Genomic DNA, 22,502 nt, shown 5'->3' with positions numbered 1-22,502 from the left:
CTAATATTTGCTCTTTTATATTTAAGGAGTTTTTCTCTTAAGATATCTATAACTTACAGAACTATGATAATATATTCTTTTGGGAACAAATTGAAACATTTAACTTTTCTCCTTACCTGGACCCTCTGAAATTCAGAAACACTCAGTGAGTATTCTTTCTTTCATAGCAATATAATTATTTGCATAAGTTCAATGAAACTGTTCTCCTTGTAACAGGACACCATTGGAAACACTGGTTACATTACCAGAGCTTTGACTAGCATGTCATATTTGAGAGAGACATGCATAGACTAGCATGTCATATTTGAGAGAGACATGCATAGACAGGACCAGACGGCTTTAAGAAACTCAGATTGATTTTATGGAGCCAATAAAGCCCCTTGGAAATATCAGTGTGATACCTTGCGTACAGAGTTCCCAGCAGCCTTACCTGGTGAATAAAGAAGGTCACTTCCTGGCAGGTGTAGGAACTTCGGGATATGTTGAAGACCTTGAGAAGAGAGAAATTCACGCAAATCTATAGGTATTGCAGGCAAAGTATGATGGCAAGTATTTGGTTTGGCTCTGGATTCAAGAAGCTATTAAAAGCTCAGTCTAGGGTGCCTGGGTGGCTCAGTCGTTAAACGTCTGCCTTCAGCTCAGGTCATGATCCCAGGACCCCGGGATCAAGCCCCACTTCAGCCTCCCTGCTCAGCAGGAAGCCTGCTTCTCCCTCTCCCCCTGCCTGTGTTCCTGCTCTTGCTATCTCTGTCAAAAAAAAAAAAAAAATAGCTCAACCTAGAGATTCCTTATAAAAAGTTTGAGGAAGGGGCACCTGGGTGGCTCAGTCGTTGGGCGTCTGCCTTCAGCTCCGGTCGTGGTCCCAGGGTCCTGGGATCAAGCCCTGCATTGGGCTCCCTGCTCGGCGGGAGGCCTGCTTCTCCCTCTCCCACTCCCCCTGCTTGTGTTCCCTCTCTCGCTGTCTCTCTCTGTCAAATAAATAAAATCTTAAAAAAAAAAAGTTCTAGGAAAAAAAAACCAGGGAAGAGTCCAAGATGGTGGAGGAGCAGGAGACCTTAATTTCATCTGGTCCCAGGAATTCAGCTAGCTAGCTATCAAACCATTTTGAACACGTGCGAACTCAACAAGAGATCAAAGAAAAGAATAGCTGCAACTCTACAAATAGACAAGCAACCACTTTCTGGAAGGTAGGACGTGCAGAGAAGTGAATCCAAGGCAAGTGAATCCAAGGCAACATATGGGAAGATAGACGGCGGGGGGAGGAAGCCTCCGTCAGCTGCTACCGGCAAGTGATAGAGCAGCGGAGCACAAAATTGAAACTTTTAGAAGTCTGCTCTGCTGAGGGACGTCGCTCTGGCAGCTAAGTGGGGACAGTGTGGTCTCAGGACCCTGGGGGTCACAGAAAGACCGGGGGTGCCTGAGTGCGGCAGAGCTCCCAGGTATCGGAGCGGAGAGGCCAGCTGCAGAGACGGAGCCGAGGTGCAGGCTCTCAGCTCAGGGTTGCCATAAACCTTGATCCATGGCACAGTCAGGCCATTGCTCCTCCAGCAGGGACCCAACAAGCGGCAGATCCGGGAGACTCCCCTTCCTCCCCAAGGAGGAGCGGCACGGGAGCACACTGCAGGGATCTTCTGGGATTGGAGACTCCACACGGGGTCGTGTGCCAGAGATAGAAACTCTCGGTCACAGGCCGGGTGAGCGAGGAGTGCAAATGGAGACCAGGGAGATGGGAGTGATTGACTGCTTTTCTCTGGGGGCGCACTGAGCAGCGGGGCCCTGAGTTCTCGGCTCCTCCGGGCAGAGATTGGGAGGCCGCCATTTTCACTCTCGTCCTCCAAAGCTGTACGGAAAGTTTGCAGGGAACAAAAGCTCCCGAGAGTAACCCTGAGCAGATTACTTAACCCTGATGGGCAAGGGTGGGGCAATTCCACCTCTGGCAAAGACATTTGGGAACCATGGCAACAGGCCCCTCCCCCAGAAGATCCCAGCAAGAACAGCCAGCCAAGGCCAAGTTTACCGATCAATGAGAACTGCAAAACTCCAGTGCTAGGGGAATACTGCACATAGAATTCATGGCTTTTTTACCATGATTCTTTAGTCTTTAAACTTTAATTTTTAAAATTTTTTCTTTTCTCTTTTTTAAAATTTTTTCTTCTTTCCTTTTTCAACCATCTTATCAATTCCTTTTTTAAAATCTTTTTTATTTTTCATTTTATCTAGGGATATTCTGTCCCTTCATTGTATTTAACCTTATGTTTGTATATATATGTTTTTCTTTCTTTAAAATTTTGGGATGCAGTTTCTTCTAAAAGACCAAAATACACCCAAAATCTAGTGTATGGCTCTGTTCTATTCACACACCTGATCATATGCTCTTTTTTTTCTTTTTTTTGTTTTGTTAAAGACTTTTTTAATTTTCATCTTTATAGTTACATTCTATCTACTCAATGTATTTAATTTTATTTTTGTATATGTAAGTTTTTCTTTCTTTACAGTTTTGAGATGTGGTTTCCTTTAACAAAATGACCAAATACACTCAGGAGATAGTGTATTGCTCTGTTCTGTTCACCTGTTTATATCCCTTCCTTTTGTTGTTGTTTTGTCGGGTTTTTTTTTCTTTTTTTTTAAATTTTTTTAAAAATTTTATTTATTTATTTGAGAGAGAGAATGAGATAGAGAGCATGAGAGGGGGGAGGGTCAGAGAGAGAAGCAGACTCCCTACTGAGCAGGGAGCCCGACGTGGGACTCGATCCCGGGACTCCAGGATCATGACCTGAGCCGAAGGCAGTCGCTTAACCAACTGAGCCACCCAGGCGCCCTCTTTTTCTTTTTTTTTTTTTTAAGATTTTATTTATTTATTTGACAGAGAGAGATAGCTAGAGAGGGAACACAAACAGGGGGAGTGGGAGAGGGAGAAGCAGGTCTCCCACCTAGCAGGGAGCCCGATGTGGGGCTCGATCCCAGGACCCTGGGATCATGACCTGAGCCAAAGGCAGATGCTTAATGACTGAGCCACCCAGGTGCCCCTGTTCTTTCTTGTTTTTAATTTCCATTTTTACAGTTACATTCTATCCTTTCACTGTATTTAATTTTATTTTTGTACATATATAAGTTTTTCTTCCTTTACACTCTTGGGATCTAGTTTTCTAAAAAAGAGACCAAAATACACACAGAATCCACCATATTGTTCAATTCTGCACACCTCTTTGATTATGTTCTCTGCCCCCACCCCCCGGTTTTGGGTCACTTCTGATTTGTTTAGGGTATATTTCTCTGGGGTCGTTGTTGCCCTTTTAGTATTTTGTTCTCTCGTACATCAATTCATCTCTGGACAGAATGACAAGACGGAAAAACTCACCTCAAAAAAGAGAAAAAGAGACAGTACTGACTGCCAGGGACCTAATCAGTATGGACATTAGTAAGATGTCAGAACTAGAGTTCAGAATAATGATTATAAATATACTAGCTGGGCTTGAAAAAAGCATAGAAGACGCTAGAGAATCCCTTTCTGGAGAACCAAAATCTAACCAAGTTGAAATCAAAAAGGCTATTAATGAGATGCAATCAAAAATGGAGGCTCTAACTGCTAGGATAAATGTGGCAGAAGAGAGAATTAGTGATAGAGAAGACCAAATGATGGAGAACAAAGAAGCTGAGAAAAAGAGAGATAAACAACTACTGGATCATGAGGGGAGAATCTGAGAGATAAGTGATACCATAAAATGAAACAATATTAGAATAATTGGGATCTCAGAAGAAGAAGAAAGAGAGAGAGAGGGGCAGAAGGTATATTGGAGCAAATTACAGCAGAGAACTTCCCTAATTTGGGGAAGGAAACAGGCACCTAAATGAGGGAGGCACAGAGAACCCCCCTCAAAATCAATAAAAATAGGTCAACACCCTGACATCTAATAGTAAAACTTACAAATCTCAGAGACAAAGAGAAAATCCTGAAGTGGCTCGGGACAAGAGGTCTATAACCTACAAGGGTAAAAACATTACACTGGCAGCAGACCTTTCCACAGAGACCTGGCAGGCCAGAAAGGACTGGCATGATATATTCAGGGTACTAAGCAAGAAAAATATGTAGCCAAGAATACTTTATCCAGCTAGGCTGTCATTCAAAATAGAAGGAGTGATAAAAAGCTTCCAGGGCAAACAGAAACTAAAAGGATTTGTGAACACCAAACCAGCCCTACAAGAAATATTGAAAGGGGTCCTCTAAGCAAAGAGAGAGCCCAAAAGTAACACAGACCAGAAAGGAAAAGAAACAATATATGGTAACAGTCACCTTACAGGCAATACAGTGGCACTAAATTCATATCTTTCAACAGTTACCCTGAATGTAAATGGGCTAAATGTCCCAATCAAAAGACACAGGGCATCAGATTGGATAAAAAAGCAAGACCCATCAATACACTGTCTGCAAGAGACTCATTTTAGACCCCAAGACACCTCCAGATTTAAGTGAGGGGGTGGTGCTAATGGACATCATGCTAATGGACATCAAAAGAAAGCTAGGGTAGCAATCCTTACATCAACAAATTAGATTTTAAACCAAAGACTGTAGTAAGAGATGAGGAAGGACACTATATCCTACTTAAAGGGTCTATCCAACAAGAAAATCTAACAATTGTAAATATTTATGCCCCTAATATGGGAGCAGCCAATTATATAAGCCAATTAATAACAAAATCAAAGAAACACATTGACAATAATACAATAATACTAGGGGACTTTAACACACCCCTCACTACAATGGACAGATCATCTAAGCAAAAGATCAACAAGGAAATAAGGGCTTTGAATGACACACTGGACCAGATGGACTTCACAGATATATTCAGAACTTTCCATTCCAAAGCAACAGAATACACATTCTTCTCTAGTGCCCATGGAACATTCTCCAGAATAGATCACATCCTGGGTCACAAATCAGTCTCAATCGGTACCAAAAGATTGGGATTATTCCCTGCATATTTTCAGACCACAATGCTTTGAAACTCAAACTCAGTCACAAGAGGAAAGTTGGAAAGAACGCAAATACAAGGAAGCTAAAGAGCATCCTCCTAAAGAATGAATGGGTCAACCAGGAAATTAAAGAAGAATTTAAAAAATTCATGGAAACCAATGAAAATGAAAACACAACTGTTCAGAATCTTTGGGATGCAGCAAAGGTGGTCCTAAGAGGGAAGTATATAGCAATACAAGCCCTTCTCAAGAAACAAGAAAGGTCTCAAATACACAACCTGAAGGAGCTGGAGAAAGAACAGCAAATAAAGCCTAAGCCCAGCAAGAGAAGAGAAATAATAAAGATTAGAGCAGAAATCAATGAAATAGTAACCAAACAGAACAGATCAACGAAACTAGGAGCTGGTTCTTTGAAAGAATAAGATTGATAAACCCCTGGCCAGACTTATCAAAAAGAAAAGAGAAAGGACCCAAATAAATAAAATCATGAATGACAGAGGAGAGATCACAACCAACACCAAAGAAATACAAACAATTATAAGAACATATTACGAGCAACTATATGCCAACAATTTAGACAATCTGCAAGAAATGGATGCACTCCTAGAGATGTATAAACTGAACCAGGAAGAAACAGAAAACGTGAACAGACCCATAACCAGCAAGGAAATTGAAGCAGTAATCAAAAAATCTCCCAACAAAGAAGAGCCCAGGGCCAGATGGCTTCCCAGGGGAATTCTACCAAACATTTAAAGAAGAATTAATACCTATTCTTCTGTAACTGTCCCAAAAAATAGAAATGGAAGGAAAACTTCCAAACTCTTTTTATGAGGCCAGCATTACCTTGATCCCAAAACCAGACAAAGACCCCATCAAAAAGGAGAAGTACAGACCAATATCCCTGATGAACATGGATGCAAAAATTCTCACCAAAATACTAGCCAGTAGGATCCAACAGTACATTAAAAGGATTATTCACCACGACCAAGTGGGATTTATTCCTGGGCTGCAAGGTTGGTTCAACATCTGCAAATCAATCAATGTGATACCCAATACATTAATAAAAGAAAGAACAAGAACCATATGATCCTCTCAATAGATGCAGAAAAAGCATTTGACAAAGTACAGCATCCTTCTTGATTAAAACTCTTCACAGTGTAGGGATAGAGGCTACATACCTCAATATCATAAAAGCCATCTATGAAAAACCCACAGTGACTATCATTCTCAATGGGGAAAAACTGAGAGCTTTCCCCCTAAGGTCAGGAATGCGGCAGGGATGTCCACTATCACCACTGCTATTCAACATAGTATTAGAAGTCCTAGCCACAGCAATCAGACAACAAAAAGAAATCAAAGGCATCCAAATTGGCAAAGAAGAAGTCAAACTCTCACTCTTTGCAGATGCTATGATACTTTATGGGGAAAACCCAAGAGACTCCACCCCAAAATTGCTAGAACTCATACAGGAATTCAGTCAAGTGGCAGGATATAAAATCAATGCACAGAAATCAGTGGCATTCCTATACACCAACAATGAGACAGAAGAAAGAGAAATCAAGGAGTCCATCTCATTTACAATTGCACCCAAAACCATAAGATAACTAGGAATAAATCTAACCAAAGAGGCAAAGGATCTGTACTCAGAAAACTATAGAACACTCGTGAAATAAATTGAGGAAGACACAAAGAAATGGAAAAAAGTTCCATGCTCATGGATTGGAAGAACAAATATTGTGAAGATGTCAATGCTACCTAGAGCAATCTATATATTCTAGGCAATCCCTATCAAAATACCATCAACTTTTTTCACAGAACTGGAACAAATAGTCCTAAAATTTGTTTGGAACCAGAAAAGACCCCGAATAGCCAAAGAAATGTTGAAAAAGAAAACCACAGCTGGTGGCATCACAATTCCGGACTTCAAGCTCTATTACAAAGCTGTGGTCATCAAGCCAGTATGGTACTGGCACAAAAACAGACACATAGATCAATGGAATAGAATAGAGAACTCAGAAATGGACCCTCAACTCTATGGTCAACTAATCTTCGACAAAGCAGGAAAGAATATGCAATGGAAAAACGACAGTCTCTTTAACAAATGGTGTTGGGAAAGTTGGGACAGCCACATGCAGAAGAATGAAACTGGACCATTTCCTTACACCACACACAGAAATAGACTCAAAATGGATGAAAGACCTAAATGTGAGACAGGAACCATCAAAATCCTTCAGGAGAACACAGGCCGCAACCTCTTCAGCCACAGCAACTTCTTCCTAGACACATCGCCAAAGGCAGGTAAACAACGTCAAAAATGAACTATGGGGACTTCATCAAGGTAAAAAGCTTTTGCACAGCAAAGGAAACAGCCAACAAAACCGAAAGACAACCGACAGAATGGGAGAAGATATTTGCAAATGACATATCAGATAAAGGGCTAGTATCCAAAATCTATAAAGAACTTATCAAACTCAACACCCAAGGAACAAATAATCCAATCAGGAAATGGGCAGAAGACATGAACAGACATTTCTGCAAAGAAGACATCCAAATGGCCAACAGACACATGAAAAGTGCTCAACATCACTCGGCATCAGGGAAATACAAATCAAAACCACAATCAGAGACCTCACACCAGTCAGAATGGCTAAAATTAACAAGTCAGGAAATGACAGATGTTGGCGAGGATGCACTGTTGGTGGGAATGTAAGCTGGTGCAGCCACTCTGGATAGTATGGAGGTTCCTCAGAAAGTTGAAAATAGAGCTACCATATGCCCCAGCAATTGCACTACTGGGTATTTACCCCAAAGGTACAAATGTAGTGATCCGAAGGGGCACCTGTACCCCAATGTTTATAGCAGCAATGTCCACAATAGCCAAACTGTGGAAAGAGCCAAGATGTCCACTGACAGATCAATGGATAAAGAAGAGGTGGTGTGTCTGTGTGAAATGGAATTTCATGCAACCATCCAAAAAAAAAAAAAGAAAAAGAAATCTTGCCGTTTGCAATGACATGGATGGAAATAGAGGTATTATGCTGAGTGAAATAAGTCAATCAGAGAAAGACAATTATCATATGATCTCACTGATATTTGGAATTTAAGAAACAAGACAGAGTGGGTGGCTCACTCAGTTAAGCGTCTGCCTTCAGCTCAAGATCCCAGGGTCCTGGGCTCAAGCCCCAGGTCAGGCTCTCTGCTCAGTGGCAGCCTGCTTCTCCCTCTCCCTGCTGCTCCCCTGGCTGGTACTCTCTCTCTGTCACATAAATTAATAAAATCTTAAAAGAAAAATCTTCTCTTGGGGTCCTGGGTGGCTCAGTTGGTTAAGCAACTGCCTTCGGCTCAGGTCATGATCCTGGAGTCCCTGGATCGAGTCCTGCATCAGGCTCCCTGCTCAGCAGGGAGTCTGCTTTTCCTTCTGACCCTCCCCCATCTCATGTGCTCTCTCTCTCTCTCCTTCTCGCTCTCTCAAATAAAAAAAAAAAAAGAAGAAACAAGGCAGAGGATCATAGGGGAAGAGAGGAAAAAATAAAACAAGATGAAACCAGAGGTAGACAAACCATAAGAGACTCTTAATCTCAGGAAACAAACTGAAGGTTGCTGGAGGGGATGGGGGGGTGGGGGGGATGGGGTGGCTGCGTGATGAACATTTGGGAAGGTATGTCTTGTGGTGAGTACTGTGTGTTGTGTAAGACTGATGAATCACAAACCTGTACCTCTGAAACAAATAATACATTATATGTTAATAATAATTTTAAAAAAGTTCTAGGAAAGCAGATTTTAAAAGATCTATATGATTAATCACGATTCTTACTAAGCTTATGCAAATAATTAGGCCATCTTTGTTGTTAAAACTGGACTTTTTTTTTTACAAACAAATTAGTCTTGATTTGGCTAGCTGATAAAAATGATGGTAATTATACAGAGAAAATATGTTTCAATAACACATCTTTGTAGAGATTCAATTTTAATACTACTTATTATAAGCTAAACTAGATCCTGAGTTCTTCTGGTTTCCTCAAATATCTGGCTATGGCTTTTTAACTAAGGTTTCCAATATTCTTCCATTCTCTTGACTGAAAGTCATTAAAAATGAAAACTGTCCTTTTTCTTAAAACCCTGAAAATTGATGCTAGACAATTTGAGGTCAGCTTCAGAGAAACTGCCACAAAACTCATGTATAGACAATCTTTGTGCCTGCTGAAGTACAGGCCATTCAAAAGGATCACCAGAGACATTAGAATTACAAACCAGAAAATTTCATCTGATTCCCACTGCCTGTTTCATCTGATTTCAGCTGCCACTCCAGATGAGAATGCTTTCAAGCCTGACATCTAAAAAAATCTTACCAGGAGCACTTGAGACTCAGACTGGATTTGTAATTTGCTCTAACCATTGACTTATATTTTTCTTTTGTTTCCATAAAAGTGCCTCTTAATTACCTGATTGCTTGCTAAAAAAAACAGTCTATATGATGGGTAACACCACATGCTATACATTTAAGGCCTTAAATGACTTCCAAAATAGAGTTACATTATTATCATTTTTTTAGAGAGCGAGCAAGTGTGAGAGAGCAGGGGTGGGGGGTATGTGGGGAGGGGCAGAGGGAGAGAGACCTGAAATCAAGAGTGCTTAACCGACTGAACCATCCAGGCATCCCAGCATTACATTATTTATTAAGCACTAATGTAACTCAAATGCTTAAAGCAGTTCTACAAAATAGAATGACACTAGATGTCTTAACAGCAGCACAAGGAAGAACACGTGTCATTATTAAAATGGAATGTTGTGTCTCCATTCCAGGTTATGACAAAAATGTAACAGGGTTACTTACAGATATTACTAACCAGATTGTTGCTCTTAAAGACCCTACATTGTCACTTAATGATTGGTTGGGAGATGGACCTTAAAGGGTCTTATCACACTTATTTTTATCATATTAATCCTAATGAGTTGTCTCTTTTGCTTTGTTCTCTCCTGTTGTCAAGGTACATGTAAACAGTTCCTGACTCCTTTGCCCAGTCAACAGATGATCCTTACTATACGAAATAATCTCCTCAATGTCCACTCTGGACTCTGCAGCAGTGGTCTTCTGTGATTACTATTCACAGGAACAGACAGTGACCAATTTTGCTCCATAGGTAGGGACATCTCTATAACCCCGTCAGCTTGAAGTTACAGAAGACGAGCCCTTTGTCCTTCAGCAACCTTAAAGATTTAAGGACCGAAAACTGGTCAGTGGGGAAAATGATGAGGGACAGAAGCAGGAAAATGTTTACCCTTAGTCCAGAAGGCTGACCTAAAGCCTACAAAGTTTGGATAAGCATCAAGTAAGTGCCCATTGCTACACTCTTTAAGGGTCTCATGACTACCTGTATATCTCACCTATAGTTAATATCAAACTGAATGATAGGCACCAGAGAAATCTTGCAAAAGTAGTTTTACAAGTAGAAATTAAAAGAAATTCAAAGAAACTTTTGTAATCTGACACTCCCTGCATGCCCCCTTCTCTTCAATTACTAAGTATATAACCACCAGCCTCACACAGCAAAAAGCACAGCTCTTTCTGCATGGTCCTGTCCCTGTGCTACTTAGATAAACTACGTTGCACCGTAAAGGTCTCAAGAATTATTTTTCTTTCTTTCTTTCTTTTTTTAAGATTTTGTTTATTTGTTTGAGAGAGAGACACACAGCGAGAGAGGGAACAGAAGCAGGGGGAGTGGGAGAGGGAGAAGCAGGCTTCCCGCTGAGCAGGGAGCCCGACACAGGGTTCAATCCCAAGACCCTGGGATCATGACCTGAGCCAAAGGCAGACGTTAACGACTGAGCCACCCAAGCGCCCCTCAAGAATTGTTTCTTGACTGTTGTGCTGAAGTAGCCCACATCAAAATGAAGAGGTCTGAGGTGGGCCTGGCTGAGGAGACCATGGGGCCCTGAGAGGCCTGCTGAGGATATGGGCCTTTATCTGAGTTCAACAAGGAGCCACCATTTTAAGCAGAAGTATGGTAGGATCTGCTATCCTTCATTCATCTATAAAAAATCTGTGCCTGCCATGCGTCCCACACTTTAGGGTGCTGGAGAACTGTGTTTAAGGCAGTGATAAAAAAAGAAACAAGTTCCCTACCCTCATGGGTTTCACATGCTAATAGAGAAGAACAAATGATAAGTGACCGATAAATACTTTCAGAGAGTTACCTGATATTAAAAAGTAAAGTGGTAATAGGATTGGGTGACTGGGGACGGGCTGCTACTTAAGAAATAGTGATAGAGATATCTGAGAGGAGCCCTGAATAAGAACAAGCAAGCGAAATCTGGGTAAGCAGCTGAGGGCAGCAGAGGAAACAATTCATGCAAACCCCAAGGGTGGAATAGATTTGGTGTGCTGAGGGAGGGCAAGGCCTGCATCGAGGGGAGCAGGAGGATGAGAGAAGGTGGTGAGACAGGCTGAGATGACGGTAAGGTTGCCTGTGGATGAGGGTGAGAGAAGGAAATGCCATTCTGCAACATGTCATAGTTCTTTTCTTAACGTTTTAAAGATCTTTATTTCTTTATGAGAGGGAAGGAGAGAGTCAGTCAGCACTAGTGGGGGGAGGGGCAGAGAGAGAATCTTAAGCAGAATCTCAGCTGAGCGTGGAGCTGGATGCGGGGCTCGATCTCACTACCCTGAGATCATGACCTGAGCTGAAATCAAGAGTCGGATACTTAACTGCTTAAGCCACCCAGGCGCCCCTCATTATTTTCTTTAAGTCAAGTAAAATCTGATCAGAGCCCTATCACATCCAATATCTGCCAAGAGCAAGGCTCTGTTACCTACCCTGGATCTCACAAAATCCTTGAGGCAAGTCTGGGGGCCCTAGACAATGAGGGCTGGGCTGCTAATACCTAAAAGTTGAAACCCCTAGAAAGAGGCAAGTTCAGACTTTGGAGCCAGGCACTTGAGGGCACACTGAGGCCTGGGGCACAGTCCCTATGGTCTGGGAGACCTGGGCCTCTTCTCATCTTCTGGCAAAGGCACTCAATTCGGGACTGCCCCCAACCCCAGAGAATCCCCTGAAGCAGGTGAAACTGCTGGAAAACAAAAGGCAGGTTGTCTGCTTTGCTCCTACTTCCTACTAGGTAACCCGAGCCCTCTGAGGCAAAGGAGCACAAAGGCCTTGCAATTTGCTGGGAACTGGAACTGGGATTAGGGCAGTCATTACCTGCACATGTATTCTAGAATGACCACTATGGCTGCAGCATGATGTGCATTAGGAGGGCTGACAGTGCAACCATTTTTGCCACAAAGGAATTTCAGTGGTGACTGTCTAAATTCAGTGGCTAACTTCAATCAACTGAGGGCATTTCTGACATCCTCAACCATGATGGATCCTCACTTTTCCAGTTCCGCACTTTTCCAAGCTCCTTTCTGGGTGACAGCACCACTCTAGGAGGGCAGAACTCTTTTCTCTTTGCTTTTGCACTGAGAATTCTCACCTCAAAAGCTGGACCTTGGAGTTGTTGCTGACTCCATCCTTCAAGCACAGACTTCAAAATAAAAAGATGTAAAATGAATTTTTTTAATTGGTTAGGTAAAATATAAGAGGCCTAAGAATCATAACTCATAACACCTATAAGCTAATGGAGTTGGCTGACAGCTTAAGGAACTCAAAACCCACCAGCTGTGGGTGCTGGGTGGGGCTGGCCATACCAGAGCCTGCCCGCCTGCTGATTTCCCTAGCTGAGATGCTCCCTCCCAACCCTGCATCTCCAGATTGACCCTCTGCCTCTCTGTGCCATGTGGCTCACTGCCACTGGACACCTGTAGCAAAAGAACAACTTTCCTCATCAAATGTACAGTTCTTTTTTTTTTTTTTAAAGATTTATTTATTTGACAGAGAGAGAGATCACAAGTAGGCAGAGCAGCAGGCAGAGGGAGAGGGAGAAGCAGGCTCTCCGCTGAGCAGGGCAGTCCTTTTTTTTTTTTAAAGATTTTATTTATTTGTCAGAGAGAGACACAGCGAGAGAGGGAACACAAGCAGAGGGAGAGGCGGAGGGAGAAGCAAGCTTCCCGCTGAGCAGGGAGCCCATTGCAGGGGCTCGATCCCAGGACCGTACGATCATGACCTGAGCCGAAGGCAGACGCTTAACGACTGAGCCACCCAGGCGCCCCATGGGCAGTCCTTCTTGAAATGAATTCTACCCCCTAAATTCCTTAGATCTCTCATTCCATTAAGTCACTCGGGCTGGCAACCTGTCCTCTTGAATTTTTTCCCTCTCTAAATCCTCCTGTCCACTAGGCTTTCTTTTTTTTTTTTAAAGATTTTATTTATTTATTTGAGAGAGAGAGAATGAGAGAGAGCACATGAGAGGGGGCAGGGTCAGAAGGAGAAGCAGACTCCCTGCCGAGCAGGGAGCCCCGCAGATGCGGGACTTGATCCAGGGACTCCAGGATCATGACCTGAGCCGAAGGCAGTCGCTTAACCAACTGAGCCACCCAGGCGCCCTCCACTAGGCTTTCAGAACGTAGATTCTGTGAAATAACACTGATTCTACCGTAAGGGGATAGCCTATGGCTCTCAATTCTAATAACATAACCCTGTGAGAATCACCGTGGGAGAGCGAGGAGTGATTTTTCTACCTTGACCTTCCTGTAACTCCTTCCAACCATCAGATAGTTCTCCTGAGGCTCGCAGAACAAGGAGAATATTAAGTATTTCATTTCAAAGTTTCCCCCTTATTGGAATAAAGCACTTGAAAAAGCAGAGAGCAAACTGCTAAAGAGCCTTTGTTTCAACACAACCTGCAGGGACATCCAGAGAGAAGGGGACATGGTTCCTTTAAACTATAACTTCACTAGACAGAAATGTCAAACTTATTCTGGTGTTTCTATGCTGAAGTTAACAAAAAGCATGACACACTCATTGCAATTTTTTATTAAAATACTCTTTTGCTTATAGGGACAACCAAAGAAAAAATACATAGTTCTGTATGTTGTAGATCATGTGAAATACAATTAACATAGACTCTGGGGAATGTAAAATAGATTTTTAAAATCTTCAAAGAAGCTTTCACAAAAACAAACTTGGTCTTAGTTTCTTTTCTCTATTTTGATGCTACTCTGCTTTATAAATAATTGTTCCAATATTCTAATATCTTACCAATTTTGTTTTCTGAATCTTTAGAAATAGTTTTTCTAAATGAAAGCCTCTCTTTATAGCATTCTATGTAAACAAAGACTTGCTTTATTTGAATTATCATTTGATTTGGTGCCACTATTTTGAGTACAATTTTTGCAATAATTTGATGCTAATTGGGGTGGGGAGGGACAAAAAACTAATTAGGAGCAAAGAACCTTTTATATATGGCTTATATAATACCTACTATTTCAGTTCTTTTTACCTAGTTATAAAAAAGTTAACAACCTAATTTTTGATTTAAAAAAAGAAAGAATTTTTACCAGAGCTTCAATATAGAAGTGAATTGTACTTAGAATAGTAATAAAAGGTCTAAATTTTAGTGGGGCTACTGATTTCTCAAATGTTGTATTTTTAATTTGGAAAACATTGTTATTCAAAACCTGAAATACATTATAAACTGGAAATGGAATCTTTTAGGTGAACTCTGTCTTTCAACCCCATCATAAACCACAAAAACTAAGTAAAATTGAATATAAAATTTACCATTACATTTAGGGGTAATTTCTATTGGGAGAAAAAGATATAAGGAAAACCAGGTCAAATACAACATGGTTCAAGAAATTACCCTCCCAGTATAGGGGCAAAAGAGATATTACATTTGAAAATTTAATAATGAGAGCCTAATCAAGGTGATAAATGCAGTTAAAAAACGTTTGTTGACATATTTAAGGCAACATTAAGCAGGCTGTCAATAAACAAAAAACGATTTCTTTATTCATAAGTATGAAATTACTTTGAAGAATAGCGAAGTGGAAATGAAGAAGCTGGATGCAGATTCTTTTAAAACTTTCTCTTTTTTAAGTTTAAAAGGTTTTAAGAAAACCTTTAGCTTTATAGGCATTAATGAGGAAGGGGAGCTAAAATGTTTTCAAGGCACTTTTAAACAGAGGCATTCTAGATAAAAGGAAGAAAAAGATATCCCAATGTTTTCCGATTTTAAATATACATACAAGAGCTAAATTTTAGCTTTTTTTTGAAAGGCCAAAAGTTTTTGAAAAGGCTAAAGTACCTTGAGTATTCATTAGAGTTGTCTGAAAGAACAGAAAAGGTATTAAGGCTTTAGATTTTATGACAGTTAATCATGATATTACATATGATCTTGTAACTACTATTCATATAATGAATACAAAGTGTCTAAGAGCATTAGCTATTTTTATGTACTAAAATATTTAGACATATAAAAAGATATTCCTACAAGTTACTTGTAATTCATAATGTACTGAAGAAATTAATAATTTTGTAAAATTAAGAGTCTCTGTAATATAAATATTTATGTTTTAGATTCATGCTTGAAGACTGGGATTTTATTATGATGAAGGGTACACAGTATTTATCATTATTGAAACATGTAAAACAAAACAGTCTATAGTTAACATCATCTTGAACAGATCTTTTTCATTTCATAATCTTAACCTCCCACTGTAGGATTATATTTGTTTAATAAGAACATTCAATCCAGACAGAAACCTAAAGGAAAGATTACAATATAATAAAATAATTAATGTAAATAGTTTTAGATTTGTTTCCCGTAAGAATTGCCAGCACTTTCAACCTTCCCTGCTCATACCCATAAGTTTCTTCTTTATCCCCTATCACTCATCATTGGGGAACATGGCTCTGCCCATGCTAAGGCTGAGTGGGCTTGTTCTCTCTACCCAGCAGCATGGCTTCTCCTTTCAGCCTTGCCATCTCTGTACAACGGGACAAGCCATTTCCCTAGTGCTCTCAGTAGCATCTGATTTGGCAGGCATTTCCCATTGCTAGGGCTCTTTAAGCTGGTACCCTAAGTCAGAGAAATGCTTTAACTTTCTCATTATTTACCTAGCAGAATATTTAAGGCAGTGATACAGGTGTGCCTTGAAATTCTTGTTCAAAATTCTTTTATCACTACCTACTCAGTACTTTGGGCAAGGGGGTGTAGGAGAAGGAGAAACTTTCCCCAAAGTTCTGTCAACATGTGTATTACAGGATGGATTCTACTATATAAAAGTTCTAAACTGTAAAATGTAGTAAGCATTTACTTTCTAAAACGAACATTACAAGGTTTGAAATTAAGCTTTTAACGGTGATTTTTATGTGAGTTCTCAGGGTGATATATTTGAATATCTAGATAAAGGAGATAAACGAGTCAAGGCACAGTGAATGAAGTCTAGCGTACAACTGGAAAAACTCAGTGTCCCAGTAGTAGTAAATGAAGAAATCATAACTTATGTTAACATGCTCTAACACTTTCAAAACCAAAGGCTTTTGGAATGCTAGAAAAAAATGACATCAGGCTTTATGTCAGAGACCTCAGATCTTTCAAGGAATTCTCTGTGTACTTGCTTCTCATACGACCAAAGCTGTAAATGTATATAGGGGAAGGGACTTACTGACAGTGGGCTATAAAATCAACCAGAGCAGTTATAATTTAACACATTACTGCATTTGTCATACTTTAACTCAGTCCAAATTCTTTTTATCTTCTTAACCTGCTAGCATTCTGGTGCAACCAGTAGACCTCACCAAATAGCTTTTTATATCTTTCTTGTTGACTAAATTGCTTTGGTTTGCATTCTTCTCCTTTAAAACATGCAGTTCATACATTTGACAGTTTTACTACCATAGTCGATGCACTCTGGACCAATGCACTCACAGCAGGCGTTATGGAACCAGCGATATTTGGATGCTCCCATGGACTCACAGGATATTTTACACTGATGTATGGACATGCAGTCATCAAAATAAACCACAGTACACATGTGTTCTGAAAAATAAAAAATTAAGAGCTCAGAGCAAGAAAAGAGGTAAAGCAGGAAATGATTTAATACCTGGCTGATATTAATAGTTATTCTTAGTTCCCTTACTGCTACTCTGCATAGGACAATGGATGAGGTGTAGGAAAAAAGATCACATATGTTAATTATATTGAGAAGGAAGTCAAAGTCTCCCACTCCAGCTGAAGAAGGTAAAGGGGCTTCCTTAGATTCTAGACTTTGATCTCAAAGTTAAGGTTACTGGGCTTAACATTTGATATGCTTCAGAGCTGTGACTTTTAAATTGGGCATTTCTGGTAAGATTTCCTTAGAGGAGAGAATTCTCCAGCTAAAAGAAGTTTGAAAAATAATGTTCTAGGGGCACGTGGGTGGCTCAGTTGGTTGAGCATCCAAGTCTTGACTTCGGCTCGTGAGATTGAGCTCCACAGTCCAGCTCTATGCTAGACATGGAGCCTGCTTAAGATTCTCTCTCTCTCTCTCAAAAAAAAAGATTGTCTCTCTCCTTCTTCCTCTGCCCCTCACTCTTTTCACTCCCTCTCTAAAAAAAAAAAAAAAAAATACTGTTCTAAAGTTATACTGAGAATTTACAATAAAATAAAGCAAACTTAATTCAAATGATGCAAAGTGGTTAGCAACACATGGCACAATTCAGCACTGGCTATTAAAAAATACTCTTATTATCAGTAGCAATTTCTAGTCTTGCTTTTCAACACAACTATTTTCAATTGTTTCAATTTTTAGTTCTCCTGGTAGTTAATGCCATCTGATGACCTTGGTAGGAGCATAAGGTATGTGAAATAAATAAAAAACAATAAAAACCATTAATTGAGAGAGTATGATTAAAGTCTGTTATTTTACAGAGCCATTTACAGAACTGATAAATCACCAGGGGTCTGAATAGTAAGGAAAGGCTTAATGGAAAAATCTGGACTTGTATTAGAAGAAGAATTAAAAGCAAAGTTACCAGGTAACAAAATAAGGAAAGTCACAAGGACACCAGTGTAGTGTGCATGGGGAATGGAGTGGAGGCAAGCCCACTGCAGTGAATGGTTAGCATCAGGAGACAACAGAACCACTACTGAGTGTCATGTCAAAATGGAAAACAGGGAGGCCAGTATAGCACGAGACCAGGCAGACTAGGGATTGGCAGTGAGCAGGACAGGGGAGCTTTGAATCTCAGGTGATTAGTATTTACCAACTTCCTTTCATTTGTTTATTCAACAAGTATTTACTGAACACCTACTATGGAATAATAGCCATTAGGACTCAAAGAGTAACCAGAGAATCTAAGGAACTAAGTAGAAAATGGTAGACCTAGAAGGTAAAAACAGACAACAAATCGAAAAATAAATATGGGGAGAAGGCAATTATAGGAATAGGAGGCAGTTTATTCCACCTGGGAGCAAGGGGTACCTAGAGAAGGTGTCAAAGAGGAAAAATTTTAACTCTGTCTTGAAAGATAGTTGGTATTTCCAGGAAACTTGGCTGCCTGGTAATTATTTCATTAAATTAAATAACATTTGAACAAAATTTATGAATTATTTAGTATCTATTATGTAGATTACATTTTAATGGGGAAAATGGTAGCAAAATATCTGAATAAGGCACACTCCATATATTTCTGATCTTTTCCAAAATCTAGAATTTGTCTTTTAAGGTAGTTTAACAAAAAAACCCAATAAGAATTCTTAATCTGAATATCATTAACAAATGTTGTTTTGCTTTTACTACTGATGTCCAAAGTTCATACTATTTCACAAAGGCAGGACTGTAATAGAGGGCACAACAAAAAGCCAAATAAAAAAAGTATAGGGGCGCCTGGGTGGCTCAGTCAGTTAAGCATCTGCCTTTGGCTCAGGTCATGATCCCAAGGTGCTAGGCTCAAGCCCCATGTCAGGCTCCCTGCTCAGTGGGGAGTCTGCTTCTCTCTCTCTCCCTCAGTCCCTGCTCATGCTCTCTCTCTCACTCGCTTTCTCTCAAATAAATAAAATCTTAAAGAGTACAAGTTATACTATTTATGTATAATTCATCTCATATTTTAAGAAATAACTGCTATTTTCATAACTGCCTTATTTTTCCACAGTAAAATTGTGCAGAGGCTTTTACTTGAAAATATCGAAGACTTTATAAAAGTTACATACCCTGTACATTCCAAAATTAAGGAATGACTTCACATTAATAAGCGTTCTTTAATATGCTTCTCAAAGTTATATAAGCCATTCTTCCATTTAGTTCCCCTTCTGACCAAGAGTACTGGAGTTAGTTTATACCTGGAAATTAGATATCTGTAATATCAACTTGCCCATAAAGAAATTTAGCTGATGACCCTGGCATCATTTGTAGTGCCAATGCTATTACAAAAACGTGACTTCCTGGGACTCTCTGAATGTTATCTGACAGTAAGCAATACTATATTAAGCAAGCAGCACTGTTGCTATCTTATGGAAAGAACAACTAAAGCCTAACACAAATAAACATCAAAATTAGAACCAGGTTATCTATCTTCCAACACAATCTCTATCACTGAGTGGTGACAATATGCTTGACATACCTCCTTATCTACTTAAGGACTGGGGTTATTAAAGTCCATAATTTACTTAAGACTAGATAAACTCAAAGCCAAAAACTGCTCTAAAAGGTAATATAAGTTTCACAGATCACACAGCAAGTGAGGGGGCAAGATAGAAAGTCAACTGTGGGTAGTTACCTTTGTCACTGGAATAAGGTGCGTGAACATTATTGCTAGGAACAGACACATTTTGATGGTGTGGCTGGTTCACAGTTTCTAAAAATGAAACCAGATTCTCATGATGTGAGAGTTCTTCTGCGACAGGGAAGGAAACAATGTTCCAGTTCAACTGAGTGTCTCCTTCTGTGAGAGCCCGGAAGAGAGAAGGGATTGGCTCATGAAGCTCTTCCACAGTGCTCTTTGAAGTTGGAGGTGTGTCACTATAGTTTCGAGGATTACACATACCTAGGGGAGGAGGAACAAAGAAAAGAAAAGTTAATTTTTCTCACTGATTGGAATATCATGCAATATTGTTAGTTAATGCCTGCAATCAAAGCTCCAACATATTAAAAATAATTTGCTTCTAACATTATATGTAGATATTTTCCTAACTTTTTTGGCTAAGGGGCCCTAGAAGTGATGACACCCCCGTAGCATCAAGCACATCAAGTGCTCAGAGGTTGTTTTCTAAATACCTATCCTCTGCTAAGAGGAACCAGAGCTATATGGAGAAAAATCTGATTCCAGGGCTGGGCCAGGGAAAGTACAAAATGACCCTGGGATACTGTCTATGCCTAAAAGTAAGGAAATGCTCAGTGAATGATGGGATGTATCAAAAAAACACAGGAAGCAACGAGAGGGGCCCCCACTGGCCAAATAGACAATTTTAATATCAAAATAAATAATGATAATAATGGATTACCCCCTATAAATAAAATAGGAATTAATGAGTCTTTATGTTATCAATAAATGAATAAATAAATGAAGGAAAAGCTCCTCCTTTTAGTAGAGTATCCAACTGATAAATGTAGAAGAAATGAAGGAAATAGAAAATTACCAGCTGGCAACTATCACAGAGGTGTTTGATTCAGATGTCAATGGATGCCAAAGCTGGTGGGTGGAGGTTAGATGAGGAACATATTAAAGTACTCTTGGAAAACTCTCTACAGAATACTAACCAATTACAAAAGGGTAGAAAATCTGGCAGATGCCAATGTGATCAGGAAATCAAGGTTAACATGACCAGTGATGCAACAGGTTGATGTGTATCACTTCATGTAATGCATAACTTCATTTCAGTGCTGTTGTTGCCAAGAATGTCTAACTTTTAAGTATGGTTATCAGTCAACATCAGGTGATCAAGGTTTAGGGTCATCCTACATAATGTAAAGTCTGTACTCAATGAAACTGTCAAGGGAAAGACTACAGTACTGTTTCAAATTGAATGAGTCTGATCAGACATGACAACTAAATGCATCACATATTCTGGACAGGAGCCTGGATCAGAAAAGATATCACAAGAGATACTGCTAAGACAGTTGGCAAAATATGAATGAGGTTTGTGGACTGGGTGGCAGTGTTGTAACAATGTTGGCTTCCTTACTTGGAGGGTGCATGCCAGTTATGTAGGAGAATGTTTTTGTTGGAAAATACAGACTGGAACATTTAGGAGTGATGGGCTATCATGTATAAAGCTTGATTTCTAAAGGTTCAAAAAAGGTTGAATGATCATGCATGTTTGGGGAGTGTGTGTGAAGGGAGAGGAAGGGGTAATGAACAATGGAACCAATTCAGTAAAATGTTAGTAACTGGGGAATCTGGGTGAGGGGATACAGGAGTCTTACCCCTTCTGGCAGATTTTCTCTACATTTGAAAATTATTTCAAAATGAATTATTTTTTAAAATAATCTTAAAAAGGGAAAATGGCAGAAGAGAATTAGGGATAGTGACGATAGAAAACTCCTTCGGGGTGTTTTGCTGTAAAGGGGAGAGCTGAGAAAATACTTAATCAGCCCCAATCTTTGGGCTATTCCAGCTGATGTTATGTGGAGCAGAAGGGAGCTACCCAGAACACAGGTTCATGAGCTAATTAAACGATTATTACTGTTTTAAGCCACTATGTTTTGGGGTACATTGTTTAGTAGCAATAATAACTGGAAAGGAGCCCTCTGGATTTCCTTTTGTGAATGATACTTTAAAAAATTAAATTATACTTCATTTTGGTTTAGTATTCATTAGGCCTAGTATGGAGTTTTTCTTTTTCCTCAGACTAAAATTTTGAAAAGTTAAACCAAATTTATAAATTCTGACCTTTTATAAGTTTAGGCAGAAGGAAAAATCATCTCGTGTTTTCCACATGACACTTTACTACTTTAAGGAACATGGCAAGAGCTGAGGATAGGGTTGTGCAGACTCGAACCCAGATATGGACCCTCAACTCTATGGTCAGATAATCTTTGACAAAGCAGGAAAAAACATGCAATGGCAAAAAGACAGTCTCTTCAATAAATGGGTGCTGGGAAAATTGGACAGCCACATGCAGAAGAATGAAACTCGACCATTCTCTAACACCATTCACAAAGATAAACTCAAAGTGGATGAAAAGACCTCAATGTGAGACAGGAATCCATCAAAATCCTAGAGGAGAACACAGGCAGTAACCTCTTTGACATCGTCCACAGCAACTTCTTTCAAGATACATCTCCAAAAGCTAGTGAAACAAAAGCAAAAATGAACTTTTGGGGCTTCATCAAGATAAAAAGCTTCTGCACAGCAAAGGAAACAGTCAACAAAACAAAGAGGCAACCCACAGAATGGGAGAAGATATTTGCAAATGACACTACAGATAAAGGGTTGGTATCCAAGATCTATAAAGAACTTCTCAAATTCAACACCCAAAAAACAAATGATCAAGTCAAAAAGTGGGCAGAAGATATGAAAAGACACTTCTCTGAAGAAGACATACAAATGGCTAACCAGACACATCAAAAAATGTTCATCATCATTAGCCATCAGGCTATTTCAAAATTCAAATCAAAACCACGTTGAGATACCACCTTACACCAGTTAGAATGGCCAAAATGGACAGGG

General features: G+C 39.8%; 1 protein-coding gene across 1 annotated transcript in view; it reads right to left on the bottom strand.

The window, feature by feature from the left end:
* Positions 1–13,868: 13,868 nt before the first annotated feature.
* Positions 13,869–22,502, bottom strand: part of TWSG1 (twisted gastrulation BMP signaling modulator 1) — a 78,460-nt gene continuing 69,826 nt past the window's right edge. Inside the window, exons 4-5 of the mRNA XM_021689464.1 lie at positions 19,611–19,877; positions 13,869–16,893 (exon numbers count right to left, since the gene is read on the bottom strand). Coding sequence (XP_021545139.1) covers positions 16,712–16,893; positions 19,611–19,877 — 449 coding nt within the window. The 3' untranslated portion in view covers positions 13,869–16,711. The remainder of the gene's footprint in view (positions 16,894–19,610; positions 19,878–22,502) is intronic.

This window comes from Neomonachus schauinslandi, chromosome 14, assembly GCF_002201575.2.
Source record: "Neomonachus schauinslandi chromosome 14, ASM220157v2, whole genome shotgun sequence".
Taxonomy (NCBI): domain Eukaryota; kingdom Metazoa; phylum Chordata; class Mammalia; order Carnivora; family Phocidae; genus Neomonachus; species Neomonachus schauinslandi.
The sequence above is the reverse complement of the archived record's forward strand: the minus strand, read 5'-3'. Positions and strand labels throughout refer to the sequence as shown.